The sequence below is a fragment of the Neopelma chrysocephalum genome, unplaced genomic scaffold (assembly GCF_003984885.1).
Source record: "Neopelma chrysocephalum unplaced genomic scaffold, ASM398488v2 Primary Assembly neopelma1_119, whole genome shotgun sequence".
Classification (NCBI taxonomy): domain Eukaryota; kingdom Metazoa; phylum Chordata; class Aves; order Passeriformes; family Pipridae; genus Neopelma; species Neopelma chrysocephalum.
The window spans coordinates 2,138,492-2,155,613 of NW_020897781.1; the positions used below are offsets into that span (position 1 = coordinate 2,138,492).

The window sequence follows — 17,122 nt, forward strand, 5'->3', positions numbered from 1 at the left end:
CCCCCTCCTTTGCTGAACCAGCAGCTGGGCACAGCCCGTCTCTGGACCAGCTGAGTCATGCCTGCAGCTCCCAGGTACACAAAAACATTTTAAAAATGCAGAGAAAGTGGCAAAAGAATGTAAGCCATGATGGAAAGAACCTGGAGACGAGGGCAGTTGCACTAAAGGAGAAGGAAGTGTGGTATGAAGATAGTTTTTGGGATCATGGCAAAAAATCCAGAGCTCGGAAACCTCTGAAGGAGCTGTGCCCCAATCTGAAGCCATGTAGAATATCAGGTCCCTCTCCAGGGCAGTTGGATACCTCTCACTTCACAGCCTGGTGTCTTCCCTGGTCCAAAAAAACCAGGAAGCATCATGAGCCTGTGGAAGAACAAGCTTTCCCCCTTTTTATACAGCCCTAATGGCAGATGTTCATTTGTGAGAAGAAAACGCTTCTCCAGACATGGGTGTCCTGATTCTGGAGTGGGAAAACTCATGGCAGAAGGCACGGGTTGGAGGGGTCTGTCTTTATACTGATTTTCGGAGCCTGAGAGCGACAGGCAAAGCAGAGCAGGGTACTACCTCAGCAGAACACCCCCATTGTGTCCCCTCAGCAGAGTGACAGCCACAGCACCGGCTCCCATGGCACACCCCCACATCCATGCAATGCACAAAGCCAATTAAATGCCTGATTGGATGAAGTGGTCACAGTCAAATGGCCCCTTGCCAGCCAGTCAGGATGCAAAATTGACAAATATCGTAAAGGTGTGTGCCTTAATCCCCTCCTGAGGGATTAAGTGTTTAACCTATTACTGGTGTTTCTGACGAGACACAGCAAAGCTGCTGGGCTGAGGGGGAGCAGTGCTCGCCCCAGCCCAGCCCTGCAGCCTCGTGCTTGGCCACAGCATCTTCCAGGTGGTTCAGATGGATCAGGGCGGGGCAGTTTGTGTTGCTTCAAGAGGAAAACTATTTCCTCTTGTAATAGGAGAGAGAGATTTGGTGACTGCCTCCATTCCCTCCCCATTCTCTGTCCCCCTTTGCTTGTGAAGGTGTTGGAGAGGGAAAGCTGCTTACCCCTGCTCTGACTGACCACTCTTAACCAGCCTGCCAGAGAGTTCTTTGAAGTACAGATTTTTATTGAACTTTCAAGGCAGTGCTGAGAATTGCGATACCTTCCTAGCCCAGGAGAGGTGTGAAGGTGATTTCCCCACTGATCCAGGAAGAAGGAGGAATAATGGCCCTTTAATAGATGAGGCTTCTCTCATCATGTGGCTTGAGAGACACCTGCAAACACTCACATCCTTAAATGCTTTAAGCCATCACACAAGCTCTGGTGCTTAGTTCCCAGCCAGGAAAAGGTGTCACAGAGCAGACTAGGATTACCCACAGTTAATGTCTGATTAGTAGTTAAATTAATATTGACTATCGATGGTAAATTGTAATGATTTATTTAGGTGAAAATAAATATGAAATGTCATAATGCAATCCCAGTGTACTAGTATGATAATTAAACACACTTCGAAATCTTATCCTGACAAGGAAATCTCCTGCTGTGCCTTGGCACTAGCAAAGACAGGTCGATGGAGGGGGTTACACTGTGTTAGTGAAGACATGTAAAGAGAAGATCTCTCTGTGCAAGGCTGGGCACTGGGAAAAACCTTCTGGAACAGGTTTGCCCCCTGCACTCACTGATTCTCCTGTAGATACAGCATTTAAAGGCTGTGGGGATGCAAAGACCAGCATGCAATTGCATGTTCATTGTGCTCTTTCAGCTGTGTGTGTAGAACAGCAGCTCAGAGCTGGGGACCAGATGTTGCCTCATACACAGGTGATGGCTACAGGTAAAAGTGCATCTTTATGCAAATGTGGTTTGAAAATTGGCCCCAGCACTTCAACAGTAATGGAGTTTTATTTCTAGGACATAGTACTGGCCTTGAACCATGTTATTAGTGCTGAAGAGGAAAGCAACCTGTCCTGGAAAACTGATGTGTTTGCAGAATTCCTTTACTGGTGGCAGCATTTTCTGAGGGGTGAAAGTGGAGGAGAGAGTTTCCTCCTCTCTTTTACTTTGATGGATGTGTGCTGGAAAGCAGAAACATGAGAGGTGTCAGGAATGACGGAGTGATGCTGAAGGCTCTGACAAATGAGCTCTTGAAAGTTATTTTTGTGTTTTTGTGAATGTGATTATTTCACGTTTAAGGTGTTACCACCCTGCTGCTCACCTCTGTCCTCTGCCAGAGGCACCTTCCCAAAGTGCACACACCAGAGGAACGGCCCACACAGGCACTGGAGCTCTCTGCTCTGCATTAGTTTGGCCATCAGAGGAGAGGGGGGATGAGTACAAAGGGGAAGGGGGATGTGTAGGCAAGTGTTGTGTCCTACTGACCCAGTTCATAGGCAGCAAATTGCTTTGGGAATGGAATCCCACCTTCAGCTGCTGCAGGGATTTGCTCGGGGAGCTTGTTAAAACCTTGAGAATAAACATTGTGGGTCCACAAACCGTAACTCTCCTTTTCCTTCTCCCTTCCAGCTTGCTGCATTAGAGAGGCAAGTGTTCGACTTCCTGGGATACCAGTGGGCCCCTATCCTGGCCAACTTCCTCCACATCATCATCGTTATCCTGGGCCTGTTTGGCACCATCCAGTACAGACCTCGCTACATTGTGGTGGTGAGTGACACCCTTTTGTTCTGAGCCTTTCACAGCCTCTGCTCTGGGGGGACGTGGCACATGATGAGGAACTGAGTAAAGCCCTTGGGAAATCAGGCAGAAGCCCTGCAAACTATTTCAGCAGGAGGTGCCTGGCTGTGCTTAGGAACACAATGTTCAGTGGGCTGTGCTTGTGCCAGACTTGGAAGATTTTAGATAATTATTGCTGGCGCTAAAAGTAACACCCAGACACTGCACAGCAGAGAGGGAGAGTGAGGTGCTGGACAAATGCCTGTCAGAAGGTCTTCCATCCCTCCAAACTCCTGCCCCTGTGTCTCTTTCAGGCAACAGATTATCTGCATATGGAAAACAAACAGAGGAAGAAAAACTTATTGCAGCGCTGACTCGGGGCATTCCACTGCCCCCAGCTAGAGCTCATATATGTGCTCACTAATTTCAGTGACTTCTTAATGTTTATTGCTTCTCTCTCCCCAACCCCATTCCCTTCCAGTATGCCATCTGGACTGCAATTTGGGTCACCTGGAACATCTTCATCATCTGCTTTTACTTAGAAGTGGGAGGGCTCTCAAAGGTGAGTGGGGACTGGATGGGTGAGTTCTCAGCTTATGCAGTGGAGGGGATGGAGTTTAGTGGGGAGGGGAGGAGTAGGGTAGGGACTATCTGGGAGCAGGTCCTAATCCTGCCCACTTGCCTGTGGAGGAGGTTGCTTTATGAGGGGATGGAGGAGTACTGCTTTTTTATTTAAAAATGAGGAGCCAATGCTGATTTCTGGAGTTCTTTGCTGGTCAGTGCAGGTGGTGGCTGGTAGAGTGTATTTGCTTTCCAGAGGTGGGAACAAGAGCCGTCCTGAGGGAAGAGGGGCTTTGAGGGCTGATTCCCAGCCATAATGCAGAGGTGGCTGAGGAGGGCTATGAGCTAACTAGGTTATAGCTGATCCTTTTGTGATCTGACACCAGCTTGGCAGAAGATGTCTGATGGAGGGGAAGGCCCTCGTGCAGCATTGAGTGTGTTCTCTCTGCCAGCCTAATCCAGGGAAGAGCTGGGCTGAGCTGGACCAAGGACTTTGCTGGAACTCCATACCTGACCAGCTCTTGATATTTTTGTGCCTCCCAGTCCTGCTGAAGACTTAGTGCACTTCAGCTGTAGGGATAAGTACCTGCTTGTTGCCACACCAGGCAAAATATTTCCTATTGTACCTTTTGGGAGAGGCTCTTCTCTCTGCTGAACAGAGAAATCCCTCCCCAGAGGGGTGCTGGTGAGGCTGGCACATCTCTGGCTGGGATGTGGCTTCCCTGCCTTAATTCTGCCTTTTTAAATACGGTGGTATTTACTCATGGCTGTTGGCCAGGGTGTTGTGAGTTAATATGTGAAGCTCTTTGAAGACTAGATTAGCTGAGTATTGCTGTCTGCTTAATGAGGGGTGAGTCAGAAATAATAAAAATGGGAGGCAGGTCCTAAATTAAGCCTGGGCTGTGAGCAACGAATTAAGAAGTGTTGCTGTAGCACAGCAGACTGAGAGTCATTGTAGGATATGGGTTCATTTCAGAGCACTCTACATCTGGCCAAAATTGAAGTTTCAGACATAATTGGAACTGCCCTGTGGTTTTTATCAGGCCGACAGCAAGTCAGGACTGACAGCACAAATCTTTTGCAGATAAGAAAATGTAGCTTCCTAATTTCTCAGTTCATCTTCATTTCCCCTCTCAATTATCCCCAGAAACTTTGAGGGAGTCCTTGATTACTCATGATCTGAAATCTCCGCCTGAGATGATCTCGATGTTGGCTGCGACGAACTAAAAAAAAGAATTTTATGTAACTATTGAAATGCTCCCTTCTATGGAGGAAATATTGGCTTGGTAAACTGCACTGGAAGCTTCTCTGACAGCCACTGTTTGCTTCCAGCCAGCTGGTTACTCGTGTTTGCTAATCCCAACCTGCCATCGGGCTCTGTTCTGCAATTCAAACAGCACAAACTCCTCTTTCTCCCCTACAGAGCAGCTTCACCTGGTAACCTTGCTCTGTGCTGGGGCTCGTTTTAGCCAAGCCAGCACACAGAGAGGCTTTATTTAGCCTACAGGATGACACTTGTGACTGGGGACTTTTTTTATAGAATTGGGCTGCAGTGTCAGTTGTTACTGACTCGGTGGATTTCCCTCTAGGGCTGCACTGAGAAATTAGTTCTTTTAGTGGCAAATAGCAAAACCAACAGAGTATTTGTGCTTGTTTGTCAGTAAAATACTTGACAGCCTTGCCTCTGTTCTTAATGAGTTGCTTTCACTTAAAAAAGCTATTTTGTAAGCAAAACTCAGGATGCTGCTTTCTGTCCTCCTTCTCCCCCTTAACTGAAGTAATTTGGGTCTTTGTAGTGGCAAAACAAATCCTCACTTCCACAAGAGACCAAAAGATGCTTCTGAAGCAGGAGCTGAGGTTTCTGTAGGACAGCGGTGCTTTGTAGACTGGCCCAGGAGTGGTGTTGCTCTGCTGCTGCATCTCTGGAAACCTGATCCAAAGCCAGCTGGCATCTTATTGATCTCAGTCTTGGGATCAGACCCCAGATCTGGGCTTGGATGCAGAGTTGCAAGGAGCAGGTTCCTCTGTGGGCCCTCAGGGCCCTCGGGAGGAAGCTGCCCTTTAGTTCCTGATAAGAAGTCAACCTCAAAGCTCATCATTAGCCTGGCAGTAAGCAGGGAAATTGCAAATATTGGAAAAAGAGCTTTGGTGGAGTGAGACTGATGGAGCTGGTCTGATAAACACTAACTCATTAACTACTAGACTAAGCATGAATACACTGGGGAGTGTTTCAGACAGGGTTGTGCTCCTGTGCAAGTGCCTTAAGGGACTGATAGCTCTGAGGAAGATCTTCAGGGTGCTGTTTCCTCTGTGATTACTGATGAGCCTGGGGGAGTGGGAGTAGCTCCTGCCAGCCCTGTGCTCCCCCTGCTGTGCTCCTGCCAAGGGCAGCCTGCCAGGGCGGGCTCTGTCAGCAGCTCATTGATAATGACAGGATGCAGAAAGGGCAGGGAGATGGGAAGAATGGAGTTTGTTAACTTTGGTGGCTGGTAATGACAGCCCACTGCAACTGAGACAGGTGATAACTCAGGTGGGGTGAGAAAGGGGAGAAAGGGTACAAGTGTTTCTGATGTAAAAAGTTCAGAAAAAGCCCAGAGAACTGAAAAGATGAGGAAACAGTTATGTGCACTTATTGAAAATTTAAATCACTAGTTGCACTATCCTTAGTTTATTATGGAAAAGGAAAGTACTTTTTCCTGCTCTGTGAATCTATTCCATATTTCTTGGAAGAGCTAAACTGGCCTGATTTCTATCTTTCTATCTTTTTTTTTTCTTGCAGTCTTTTCTTAGCAGAATTAAGAGTATGAAATATGGCACAGCAGAACTTCATTAGGTGGCCAGACACAAGTGGCTCAGCACAAGTGTCTAAGGAAGCACTTCCCTTGGTGCTACAAGGGCCTCCCTAAGCATGTAGCCTGTGCCAGCTTTCCTGTGAGTGCTTTGCCAATGAGCAGGCGAGTGAGAGAGCAATCTGGATTTGAAGGAATGCTCCTCAGCACTGGCAGTGAGGTGGTGATGTGTCTCTGAGCAGCTTTTGGCAGCACTGCCTTGCTGACTTGCTCTGCTTGTACCTCTGAGCACACTTGCAGCATGTGGGGGAAATGCAGCAGCTCCAAGTGCTGTCGCTCTGCTCTGTGGTGGGGCTAACAGCTGAATTTCCAGATTGCTGTTCCTCCTCCTGTGGTCTGCTCCTGTTCCATCTCCCTCTCTTCTCTTTGTCCATCTGGCCATTTGATTTGGTGAATTGCTGGGAGATAGCTCTGAAGTTTCTAGGCTGTGCTTGAAATAATACCTTAAGCTTCTCCCTGTCTACCCGAGCGTGAAACACATCCCTCCTGCAACCCCTCAGTCTGAGTTAATTATTAAAATCCTGCTGTTAAGACATATGAGCATCTGTCTGTCCAGCTGCCGTGCTGACTGACTCTTATCATGTACTTGAGAAATGTTCAGAGAGGTTTGAGGAATTGGTGTTGTGTATTTCAATGTATTCCTTTGTATTTTCCCTCTGGAATTGCTCATCTCGAATGGTGATTGTTAATTTGTTTTTTTATCCTTCCTTTATATTCTCTCTAGTCTACACAGTGCTTTGATCTGAATCCAGAGCTGTGGTGGTCTAAATCTCCTCTTGAAGTGGAAGCAGCCCTTATTAGTCAAATGGGAGTTATTTGTATTCCAGAGAATCTGGACAGCATCTTGGGATGACTTTGTACCTGGGGAAAATACTGTGAGGAGGATGGATAAATGCATGTGTACTTACAACTGTCCCTCAACTCCCTCTAAATTTAGAACCTTGAAGCCTGGGATTTGGCCTTTAAATGCTGTGACATTGTCAACAAGCCTCCTGAGAGACACTGGAAGTGCTTCTCTGTGTCTCAGGGTGATACAGCTACTTGGCACACAGGACTGAAAGATGAACATCATATTTCCTATTCTAATAAGAAATGTTTCCATCTAAAAAAGATTTTAAAAATGATTCTGCTGTCAAGCTCTGGGGCTCCCATGCGAGGTTCAGTTTGTTCCAGAGCTGTTATGGTGCTGTCTTGCCTGATAATTAAGGAAATTTGGGGGAGGCGGTTCAGAAGGCTGTTAACAACAAGAAATAAAACCATCTCTGATGGTGTCCCTTAGCAAATAATTTCAGAACAGCTTTCAGAAAGCTATTTTAGAAAAGAAATGCATCTGGCTCTGTGGGTGTTAGAGGTAGGTGTGAGTTTCCCGTGGGACACAGTGGGGTGAGGCTGGGAGCGGAAAATAGACTCTGTAAAATGTAGGTACTGCTGGTTTAGTGCTGCTTTAGTGCTGTTGTCTTGTTGGCAAACGGATGGCAGCCAGGTGCTACAACAGTTCAGAGTGAGCTGTGATTTTTTTGGCTGGCCTTCAGCATGCTCCCGAGAAGGAGCTTGTGTCACTCTTGGCTCATATTTCTCTCCAGGCTGAAGGTTAAAGAGGCAGCGATAGCCCTGGAAAGAAGAGAGGGGGAGTGCAGTCACACACAGATCCCTCTCTGCAGCAGGGCTTGCTCACTGCTGGGACTGATTAACCTCTTCCAACCCACAAGCACTTCTGGGAGTATTTCGGTGTGTTTAGATCCCAAGTGTGTTGCAGAAAGGTTTTGGGAAGCAGCTGTTCCCTGGACTTTCTTACAACTGGTTCTTTTCTCCTGATTTTAGTGTGCTGTGTTTCACTTCTCTCCAACCATCTTCTCACAAATGAAGCTGGCAAACCACAGGAGACATCCTGGGATTGTTTTCCTATTCTCCCAGCAAGCACTGAGCGACTGCAGGTCAATTAAGGGATTTTCCTGAGTGCTTTTTTATTGTGCCACATCACTCAGGTACCTTCCCAGGGCATCCAGCCAGGGACACAAGGAAAGGAACAGCACTGCTTTGCATGTTGAGACCCTCTCATTCGTGCTGCCCTCCTGCCCTGCTGTGCTCCAGACAGATGCTGGTTCAGAAAGGTGTCTCTGAACACAAAGACATCCATGATCCCAGTGTGCAATCAGTATTCATTTTACATCTGTGAGATGGATGGCTCATGAGTGCAAGTCATTGTGCTGCCTTTAGAATCCAAATGTGCTCAGTTTTTCCAATCTGTTCTTCACTGATGTATAATTTTTTAATTTTTTTTTTTTTTGGACAGAGCTGGAGTGTGATTGGAGGCAAAAAGAAGCCAGTGCTGGTTAGGACCTCCTGTTCCTCCACCTGCCAACCTCCAGCCACACCTGTTCTGCTTTTTCAGGCTTAATACACGAGAAAGTTCAGCTTCTGCAGCAGAGTTAAGCCAGAGCCAAATCTGGCTGACAAAAGGGAGATTCTAGAAGGAAAGCAGCCTGTTTCTTACTTTGCCAAACACACATCAATGCCTCTGTAAGGAGCAGAGAAGGCACTGAGGGGTCTGTCTGCATCAGCGAGGCAGAAGGTTTGGGGAGGCACCATCTGTGAGCTGGGAGAGGGAAGCCCTGGAGACTGAGGTTAAGAGTAGATCCTGTGGTGCCCTGGGGAACAGCTTTGGTTCTGTGCTAACTGGGGGAAGCCCTGGGCAAAGAAACAGGAATTTAGTCTTCTTTTTTTTTTTTTTTTTTTTAATATGAGGAAAGTGACTCTTTCACCCCCCAACTAAAGTGGTGAGTGATTTGTGAGAGAGAGAAGAGCCCAGTGTCTTGGAGGGCTGGCTGTCTCCGGGAGGAAAAGCTCCATGTGTCTCAGAACATGCAAACTTGGGAGAAAAAGAACAAGCTTTGCAGAAAAGATGTGATTTGGTGGAAATGAGATATCTGTGGGCCACTGAAGAGTGAAGCCCAGCAGAGGGAGCAAGCCAAAGACGTCTGCCAAAACTGTGAGAAGCTGGAAAACTGTCTCTTAGAAGTGGAGCTAACGCAGCACCTTGCACTGTAACTGCATTCCCCTGTAACTGTCAATCCCAAAATTATTCCCCATAGCCTTCAAAACGCAGACAGCTCCCTCTGAACTCCCAGCTGTTAACGGAGTTTTCCCCATTGTCTTTGCTGTTCAGGCTGCTTTTGCACTGGTGCCACACTCCATCTCCGTGCCCTCCTCCATCTCCTGTAAAGCACATGCCATCTGCTGTGGTGATTATGTCAGGAGCTTTGGCAGCTGCCTTCTCACTTAATTGTCCACATTTCTTAACATGTGCTTCCTGCAGCACATTTTAATAACGGCTCTGCAGACGGGTTTTGGGTCTCTGTGGTGGGTGGAGGGAACCCCCACCATGTGCAGAGTGGGGCAGTTGGTTTCTGTTCACAGCTTATCTGGCTGCCATTTGGAGTTCTGCCCTTGCAGCTCAAGTTTGTCCATGAAGATGCTTCTGTGTGTCCATGTTTGTGTCTTCTGGGCTCTTGTGTTGGGTGTGGAGACAAGCTCTCTCTCAGGAGGGTCATTTGGAGCAGGAGCTTGGATAAGCTGCTGTGAATCTGTTTTTCCTCTTGACTCTGAGGGGAGCTGGCACAGAGGAGCTGCCTCAGGTTTCCCATGCTGGGAAGTGTGAATACCCCAAGCTCTGACTGCTGGGAGCCACTGCTTCCCTCCAGGGACTGTGTAGGACCCCGGCACGAGGAGTGTGCAGTAGGTTATGGATAGGTACTAAAACTTTTACTAATGGATAGGTGGGACGTGTAATTCCAGTACCTATCTCTACTCTGCAGAGACACAGAATAAAAAATTGTAATGAAGACAATCTATCCTTTAGAATAAAACTTCCAGCCTGTTGCCTTGTTTTGTGGTCAAGAGGGATTGTTGATTCTGCATCAAACTGAGCTGAGGGGGCTGCTGGGGCACCCAGCACTTGTCACTCATCTGCAAAGGGATGCAGCTGCTCTGTTCAGCCACTCCTGAGTTTGTCTTTTACTCCCTACAGGGCTTTGCCATGTCTTGTAAGCTCAAAAATTCCAATCTGGGTATTCTTTTCTCAAGTGTGAGGGAAGTGTGGTCATTTTTAAGTGAGCACCTGGCTGCACATCAAACCCTTGCACCACTTGAGTGGCATTTCACTCTGTAACCCCCTCAACGGCCTGGTTTAAGGTATTTAACTAGCAAAGACAAGAACAGCAAAACAAAAAGCCTCTTGGGGTAGGGAGGATAAGGAATTGCTGGGGAGGTGTTTACAAGAAGCTGCAATCAGCACCCTGAGGTCAGCTTGGCTGGGCAGTCTGACCTGGGGCTGACAGAAGATGCAAAAGAACCAGATGTGAAGAGTGTGGAAGGAAGTCAGACAGAAATGGAACAGGAGCTTGTCAGGTGTGTTAAAAGCTCAGAACAGAGGAAGGTCTGTTGTGTTTTGAAACTCACTTTGGGGTTATGGAGTTCATATTTTCCAGTTCCCTGTGGTGACTCCTGTGCTGGGGAGAGCATGTCCACAGCACATGGTTCTGTGACAGGACACTTTGTGCTGCCTTGTTTAACTTTGCAAATCTAGAAGAAAATGGTAATCTCCCAAGCCCACAGGTTGAAGATTCTTTTCTGGGTGCAGGAATCACTAGCAAAGTGTTCTTGGGTCTGCAGTTTAGAAAGTGGCATTCTAATTTGGAAGCTGCTCAGACCTGCTTCCAAACTATGCTACAGGATGGTCACGCAGGTTTGTTGGAGAGCTCTAAGGCTGCCTCAGGAATGGTTTAGAAGCAGCCTGCCTGTGAAATATTTTTAGATTAGATAATAGGACAAAATTCTTCCCTGTGAGAGTGATGAGGCCCTGGCACAGGTTGCCCAGGGAAGCTGTGGCTGCCCCATGCCTGAAAGTGTTCAAGGCCAGGTTGGATGGGGCTTGGAGCAACCTGGGATAGTGGACAGTGTCCCTTTCCAAGGCAGAGGGGGTGGAACTGGATGATGTTTAAGGTCCCTTCCAACCCAAAATCATTCTATGAGGGAATATAAAGCCAATGTACTTTGATCTGTGCTGGCATTTCCTGAGAGTGGGGATCTCAGAAACTTTAGGTTTTCCATTGATTTACTATGACCTCCATCTGACAGCCTGTCTGACACTCTCAGAGTAAATGGGGATCTCTTTACAACTTTCCCCTCTAGGACAGCGAACTCCTGACGTTCAACATCTCCCGGCACCAGTCGTGGTGGAGTGAAAATGGCCCTGGCTGTGTGAGGAAGGAGGCTTCAATGTCTGGCATCAAGGGGCTGGATAACCATTCCTACATCTCTGTCATAGGCTGTGCCCTGGAGTACAGGTACATCGAGGTCATGCACAGCTCCTTCCAGATCCTGATTGCGGTGAGTACGTCGCTGAGGGGATGCATTTGTTGAGGAGATGCTGTTTGGTTTTGTTTTTTCCCAGGCACAGAGGTTGGCCCATGTTTTCCACCACATTTTGTATCATCTGATTGAAAAGTCCTCTGTAAATGTGTTTTGTCTGATTGTTCTCCTGTTCTCTCTATGGAAAAGTATTGCTTGAAAGAATTGGAAATGGATACTGGCAAACTAATGCCTGAAGTAATGCATCCATCCAGCCACACAATAACAAATCATTCTGTATACTGTTGGGGGGTGGAAATTCATGTTTTGACAAGGACAGAGACCCTTCTGGAGAAGGGTAAAGAGACAAGAGTTTTGATAGGATGAGAGGAAATGACCTTAATTTGCGCCTGGGGAGGTTTAGTTTAAATTTTGGGGACAATTTCTTCACAGAAAGGGTTGTAAAGCACTGAACAGACTCCCCAGGGAAGTGGTGGAGTCACCATCCCTGGAAGTGAACAAAGAATGTGTGGATATGGCACCTGAGGACATAGTTTAGTGATGAGCGTGGTGGTGGTGCTGGGTTGATGATTGGACTTGATCTTAAAGGTCTCTTCCAACCTTAATAATTCCATGATTCTATGAAGGATTGCTCTCATTCCCCGTGACTTAGTGATGGGTGCCAGAGCACATACATGCACATTTGTTGTGAAGAATTAAAAAAGATCCTTGTCTTCAGAAAATGAAAAAAAAAAATTTAAGGAAGCAGTAAGCAGCAAATTTCCCTTTTGCTGACACCCAGGATATATGCACTAAATGTTCTCATCCACTCTTCCCTCATCAGTCTTCCACAGGCTTTTTAAAGTACTCTGCAGCAATGCAATGTCATTAATGCTCACTGTTAATTATTTCTCACTTGTCTGTGAAATTAACTGAAACAAAATGTCTGTTTTCCCCCTCACTTTGTGGGTGCTCTTGCATTTTGTAGCTGCATTAGAGTCAGCAGCCCACATCTCTAATCTGCTTTGGGTTGTTACTTTGGGGTTAATGGCTCTAAGTACAGATGTGGACTGGTGAAATATTCACATTTTGGCTTCCAGTTTTGGCTTAAAAAAGAGAAGTATCTTGCCCTGTTTAAATATTAAAGGACAACAAATAGTGATTTTCCAAGTTTCTGGATTGCCAAGTACTTCTCTGCACGTTTTTGGTCCTGCTTTCCATTGTCCTGATCCTGCATTTCCTGTTAGCTGGGATGATCTGTGTGACCCAGTGAACTTCAGGGAGGGGGGAAGACTCAACCCCCTTTCTTGCCATGTCACAGAGAAGAGGCAGATGGAGAAGCTCCTGTTTCCTGAGTTGGATGGACTCCCTGGCGTGTGCTGGCTGTTAGTATTCCGTTAGTTCTCCTTCAGGGAAAATGATCTGCATGAAACTGTCTGAGCTGCTTCCACACACGTGTGTGAGAAAGGCAGACCTGTGCATCCAGGAGAATAGAGCTTGTTGTCTTTTAGAAAGGGCCGTTGGCTGGAAGAGGATTGGTGGTGCTGAGCTGGTGCTGAGCCTGAGTTTGGTGAAACAATTGACAGACTTGGAAGTCAGAACATCCCTTTTTAAAGCACAGAAGTTTGTTACTGTTCACATCCTTCCTGAACTCCTGAGCTGGCACAGCCCCTGTGCCCTGGGCTAGAGGTTGAGCCAACAAATGGTCCTGAGTTTGCTTGGAGCAGATCTTTGTTTTTTGGCAGCTTACTGACTTAGGCACGTGGCCCTGGGCTAAGTGATCACACTGATATATAGGACTCTGTCTCTGGCAGTGGATTTTCCTTTGCTTCTTCCCAAAGGCACATGACAATACTCTGTGCATCTGCAAAACACCACTAAGGGGCCAGATGGGGAGACAGGAGGGAAATATAAGATAAAATAGGATTTAGGCAAATATTTTCTCTCTCCTTCTCCCTGAGATCTAAGGTGAAATGGGTTTTTGAGTCCTAAACCCTGGAAATGAGGCTAAAATACTTGTAGGCAAGAAACCCATATGGTCTGAGCTATGCAGGGAACTAAGTTTCTACTTGTCCTGAAATAAAAGGAGAGTGTTGAAGCCCCAGGCCTGTAACTGCTGCTGGCTCTGGAATGCTCATATAATTTTGTCATGCAGTGGGAGAAATACAGCTTTTCCCCTCTGCTTTGAGGTCAGGCAGAAAGCAAATCTTCTCTCTTTCTCCCTCAGACCTTGCCTGAAAGCAGTCAGCCAGTTCTCTCCCTTTTTACTCTCTGAGGGTCAAACTCTTTGATCCCTGCCAGTATCTTTTTCTGTTCTCTTTATCTCACTTTGAGGCAGGTTTTATTACAGGCAGCTGTCCCCGGGGCTCTGGCAGGTACAGTGCTGCAGACAGGCAGGGACACCAGATCGATGGTACAAAAACACGACCAGGAACTTGAAGGCTCAGGGGATGCAGCAAGAGACATGACCTAGTTCCCTCCTTGTCTGAGACCAGAATAGCCAGTTCCCTGTTAAGAAGGGCAAGGGACAGACAAAACTGTGTTTTCTGTAGTTTGTTTTTGCTTTGCCTAGTGGTTTTTAGAAGTTGTGAAGGTGTGGTTGGTGCTCGGCTTTGCTTGTTTTTTATCCCAGATATAGCACTGTGAAATCCATGCTCTTTAGCTATGCAGCACCCAGCTGTGAGTATTTTGGTTGTTTTCTGGAAGTACCAATTCCTTGAGACTAGAGCACAGTGTTGTGTATGTGGGGCAAGGCTCACTGAATTCAATCTCCCACGCCAAAGGAGAGGGAAAGCAAACCTGAACCCATATGGTGAGCACAGTGTTGGCTGTCGTCTTGACTCCTGCTGATGCATCATCCTGCTCCTGGGCATACATTTGAGGATGCATAAGGTCTCAGTCTGCTTTTGCTCAGAGCTTGTCTGTACTCCTTGAAGGCAAAAGCAATCCCTTTAATCTGGAATGCCATCCAACTTGGGCATATTAGTCACCACACGTGATACAAGTAGCTGTAGGGCCCAACATGAAAATCTTTCTCAATGCTTTAATATGAAACACATCGGAGGAATAAGCTTATTGTAACATCTAAAAGTCTGCACTGGTATAGAAATGAACTGTAAAACTAATCCTGCCAGCCCAGTTAGGGAATGGAACAGCAACTACTTTGTCAAGGAAAGAAATCTGCTTTGTTTTTGTCCTAGCAAGGATTCATCTTGCCTGTCCCCAGCTTGCCAGCCAGCAGGGAGAGGAGCGATTCCCAGTTCTGAAATACCTGGCGTAGCTCTGGGCTGTCCATATGGTAGTTCTGGGGGTGGGGTGGTTTAGGCTTTTCCCGAGGCTTCATTGAATTTGGTAGAAATTGGAAGTGTCTCACTGCCTGCCTGTCTGCTGTTTTCAGTCAGACTGACAGGTTGGAAGGTTCCCAGGAAGGCAGCAATGCAAGCCTTGACAGCAGATGTTATGTGAGAACCAAGGCACAAGAGATGCTTTGCTCTTGGCAGAAGGTAGTTTTTCAGTGGCCGTATTGCATCCAAGGAGTAAAGAAGGTCAGGGAATCAAAGGATTTTGATTGCCTCCCTTTGGCTATCTGGCCACAATAGCCCTTTCACAAGCTGGATTTTTGCTTTCTCATAGCAGAGATCTCTTCATTTCCCCCTCTTGCACTGATGAGAGTGTACACACTTCATTAGCTCTGATTAGAAGTGAAACCTAGAATGCATCTGCCCTGAAGGAGGAGACTCTGCACCTACTCTCTGTGGTGAAAAAAGCAACAGCAAGTTTGTCTACTGAGAGGAGAGTTGGAGAGTCCAGACTCTCCACTAGGACAGAGATAGACTAAGATCCTAAACAAGCAACAGTAACACCTCCTAAAATTTCCCTTCCCATCCTTGGTGTATTTTGCACACTTGCAGCCAGCTGGTCCCTTTCTGTAGCTCTTGCTCTAATTTGGTCTTTTTCAGTTCGATGCTGCTGTTTTAGGAATCGCTGTGGAAAAGTTAACTTCAGAGGGCTGAGGGATGTTCAGACATATGTTTTCCTCATTCCCTTTGGGCACACTCATCTCTTCCTGTCTTTCCTGCTCTGTTTATTTGCCTGCAGAGTGCTCGGGACGCCCCAGCTCCATCCTCTTTTGTTCGGCAGCATGTGCGTTCCCAGGCTGTCTGACGGGCTGACGGAACACACCTGCCTGCAACATGTGTTCCTAATAAAAAAGCTTAATCGGATACTTCTGCAGCTTGGAGAAAGCTGGTACTGAACAGGCAGAACAAGTAGAGAAACAGCAGCAGAGGCTAAAGCCCTAGAACATTCTTTGGAGAATTAGAGAAGTAACTTAGTGTCATTTTACATCACTGGCGTTTTCCCTCTGCTTCCACCTCCCCTATGTACTTTGCAAAGATCTAAGAATTATTTTTGTTTTCCTGAGATAGTAGAGATTAAACCCCTCTTTTGCATTGAAATCAGCAACCAAAATCTGCAAGGGTGGGATTCCAAATTCTTGGCCTCTGTGAAGCTTTCTGCTCTGTGTTAATTGCTCATAAGCTGGGCGATGTCTGGGGGCTTGATACATCTTCATCAGGGATGCAGTAAGAAAAGAACTGTTGGTGTCTCTTGGAGTCTGCTGATCCCAAACTCTAGCAGACTCTTCCAGTGGAAAGGACTGGACAGTATGAATGGCATTTCTGCTCTGTAGCTATATTTCATGCATAATTCATTCTGAAGGACATTCCTATGAGTTCAATTAATCCCTGAGATGGTATGTTTAATTACAGTTTGGTTCACCCCATATAAAAATGCAGCTCATGTTTTGTTGTGCAGGTGTTTGCCACTGAAACTCTCCTGTTCTGGCCAGATCACAAGACTAAAAAAACTTCTTTGAGTAAAAAGTACCATTAAATAAACAGTTTTTTTATTGATGAAACTCATATAAAGCAGGAATGGACTATAAAGTCAATAAAAAGTAGATTTTAAGCACTAAGCAGGTAATTTTGAAACCAAGGGAGGAGATGGAAGAAATAAGAAAAGAAAACCCTCCACTCCAGTGGAGCTGGAATTAGAGACTTAGGGAAGTTCACTTCATTCACTAGTTTTTGTTTGATTGGTTTGTTTTTATGAATGCAAAAAGTCACCTTAGTCATAAAAGGAAAAATGTATGGGGTGAGTGGAATGATGGTTGAGGGTTATGAGGCATTAATTTCTGTGCAAAACAAACTTCCCAAGTCACTCCTATCGTTTGGTGCTTCTGAACCGTGAAAAACGTTCAGAGGTTTATCAGGTTTGCTGTGACAGTACAGCTGATAATCGCTCACACACTCTGCCCATAAACTGGGCAGGTAAATCATTTTCATTGTTAATTCTATCAGGAGTTTCCTGACACAGGTATCACGTAAGATTTGTGTCCACATGTTATGGAGTATAATAATAGTGAATGGATTTCGGGCTGCCACTTTACACGGCTGTTAACCCAAAGTTCTTACTCTGAGGCATGATGGGAAATCTGGGGAGGGAGAAAAATGTCCTAGAGTTCCTTTGGAATCAGGGTAGACGTCCAAGATGCATCTTTCCTGCTTTTCTGTGTGTATGTAAATCGCATGGTTTGATGTTATGTGAAAGGCTGGATCTTCAACCTGTGAAAATGCCAGAGCAAGTGCAGAGGATGTGTGTGACCACACTCCTCATTTGTTGCTTGGGCAAATGCATTTATGCTGGA

The 17,122-nt window shown here is 46.4% G+C and overlaps 1 protein-coding gene across 3 annotated transcripts in view; it reads left to right on the top strand.

Moving 5' to 3' along the window:
• NKAIN4 (sodium/potassium transporting ATPase interacting 4) overlaps positions 1 to 17,122 on the top strand; it is a 51,804-nt gene that overhangs the window by 23,150 nt on the left and 11,532 nt on the right. For all 3 annotated transcript variants that reach the window (XR_003536517.1, XM_027697321.1, XM_027697319.1), the window contains exons 2-4: positions 2,510 to 2,647; positions 3,138 to 3,218; positions 11,257 to 11,454. Coding sequence is in view for 2 of the 3 variants with exons in the window: in XM_027697321.1 (XP_027553122.1) it covers positions 2,510 to 2,647; positions 3,138 to 3,218; positions 11,257 to 11,454 (417 nt within the window). In the remaining variant the exon portion in view is untranslated. The remainder of the gene's footprint in view (positions 1 to 2,509; positions 2,648 to 3,137; positions 3,219 to 11,256; positions 11,455 to 17,122) is intronic.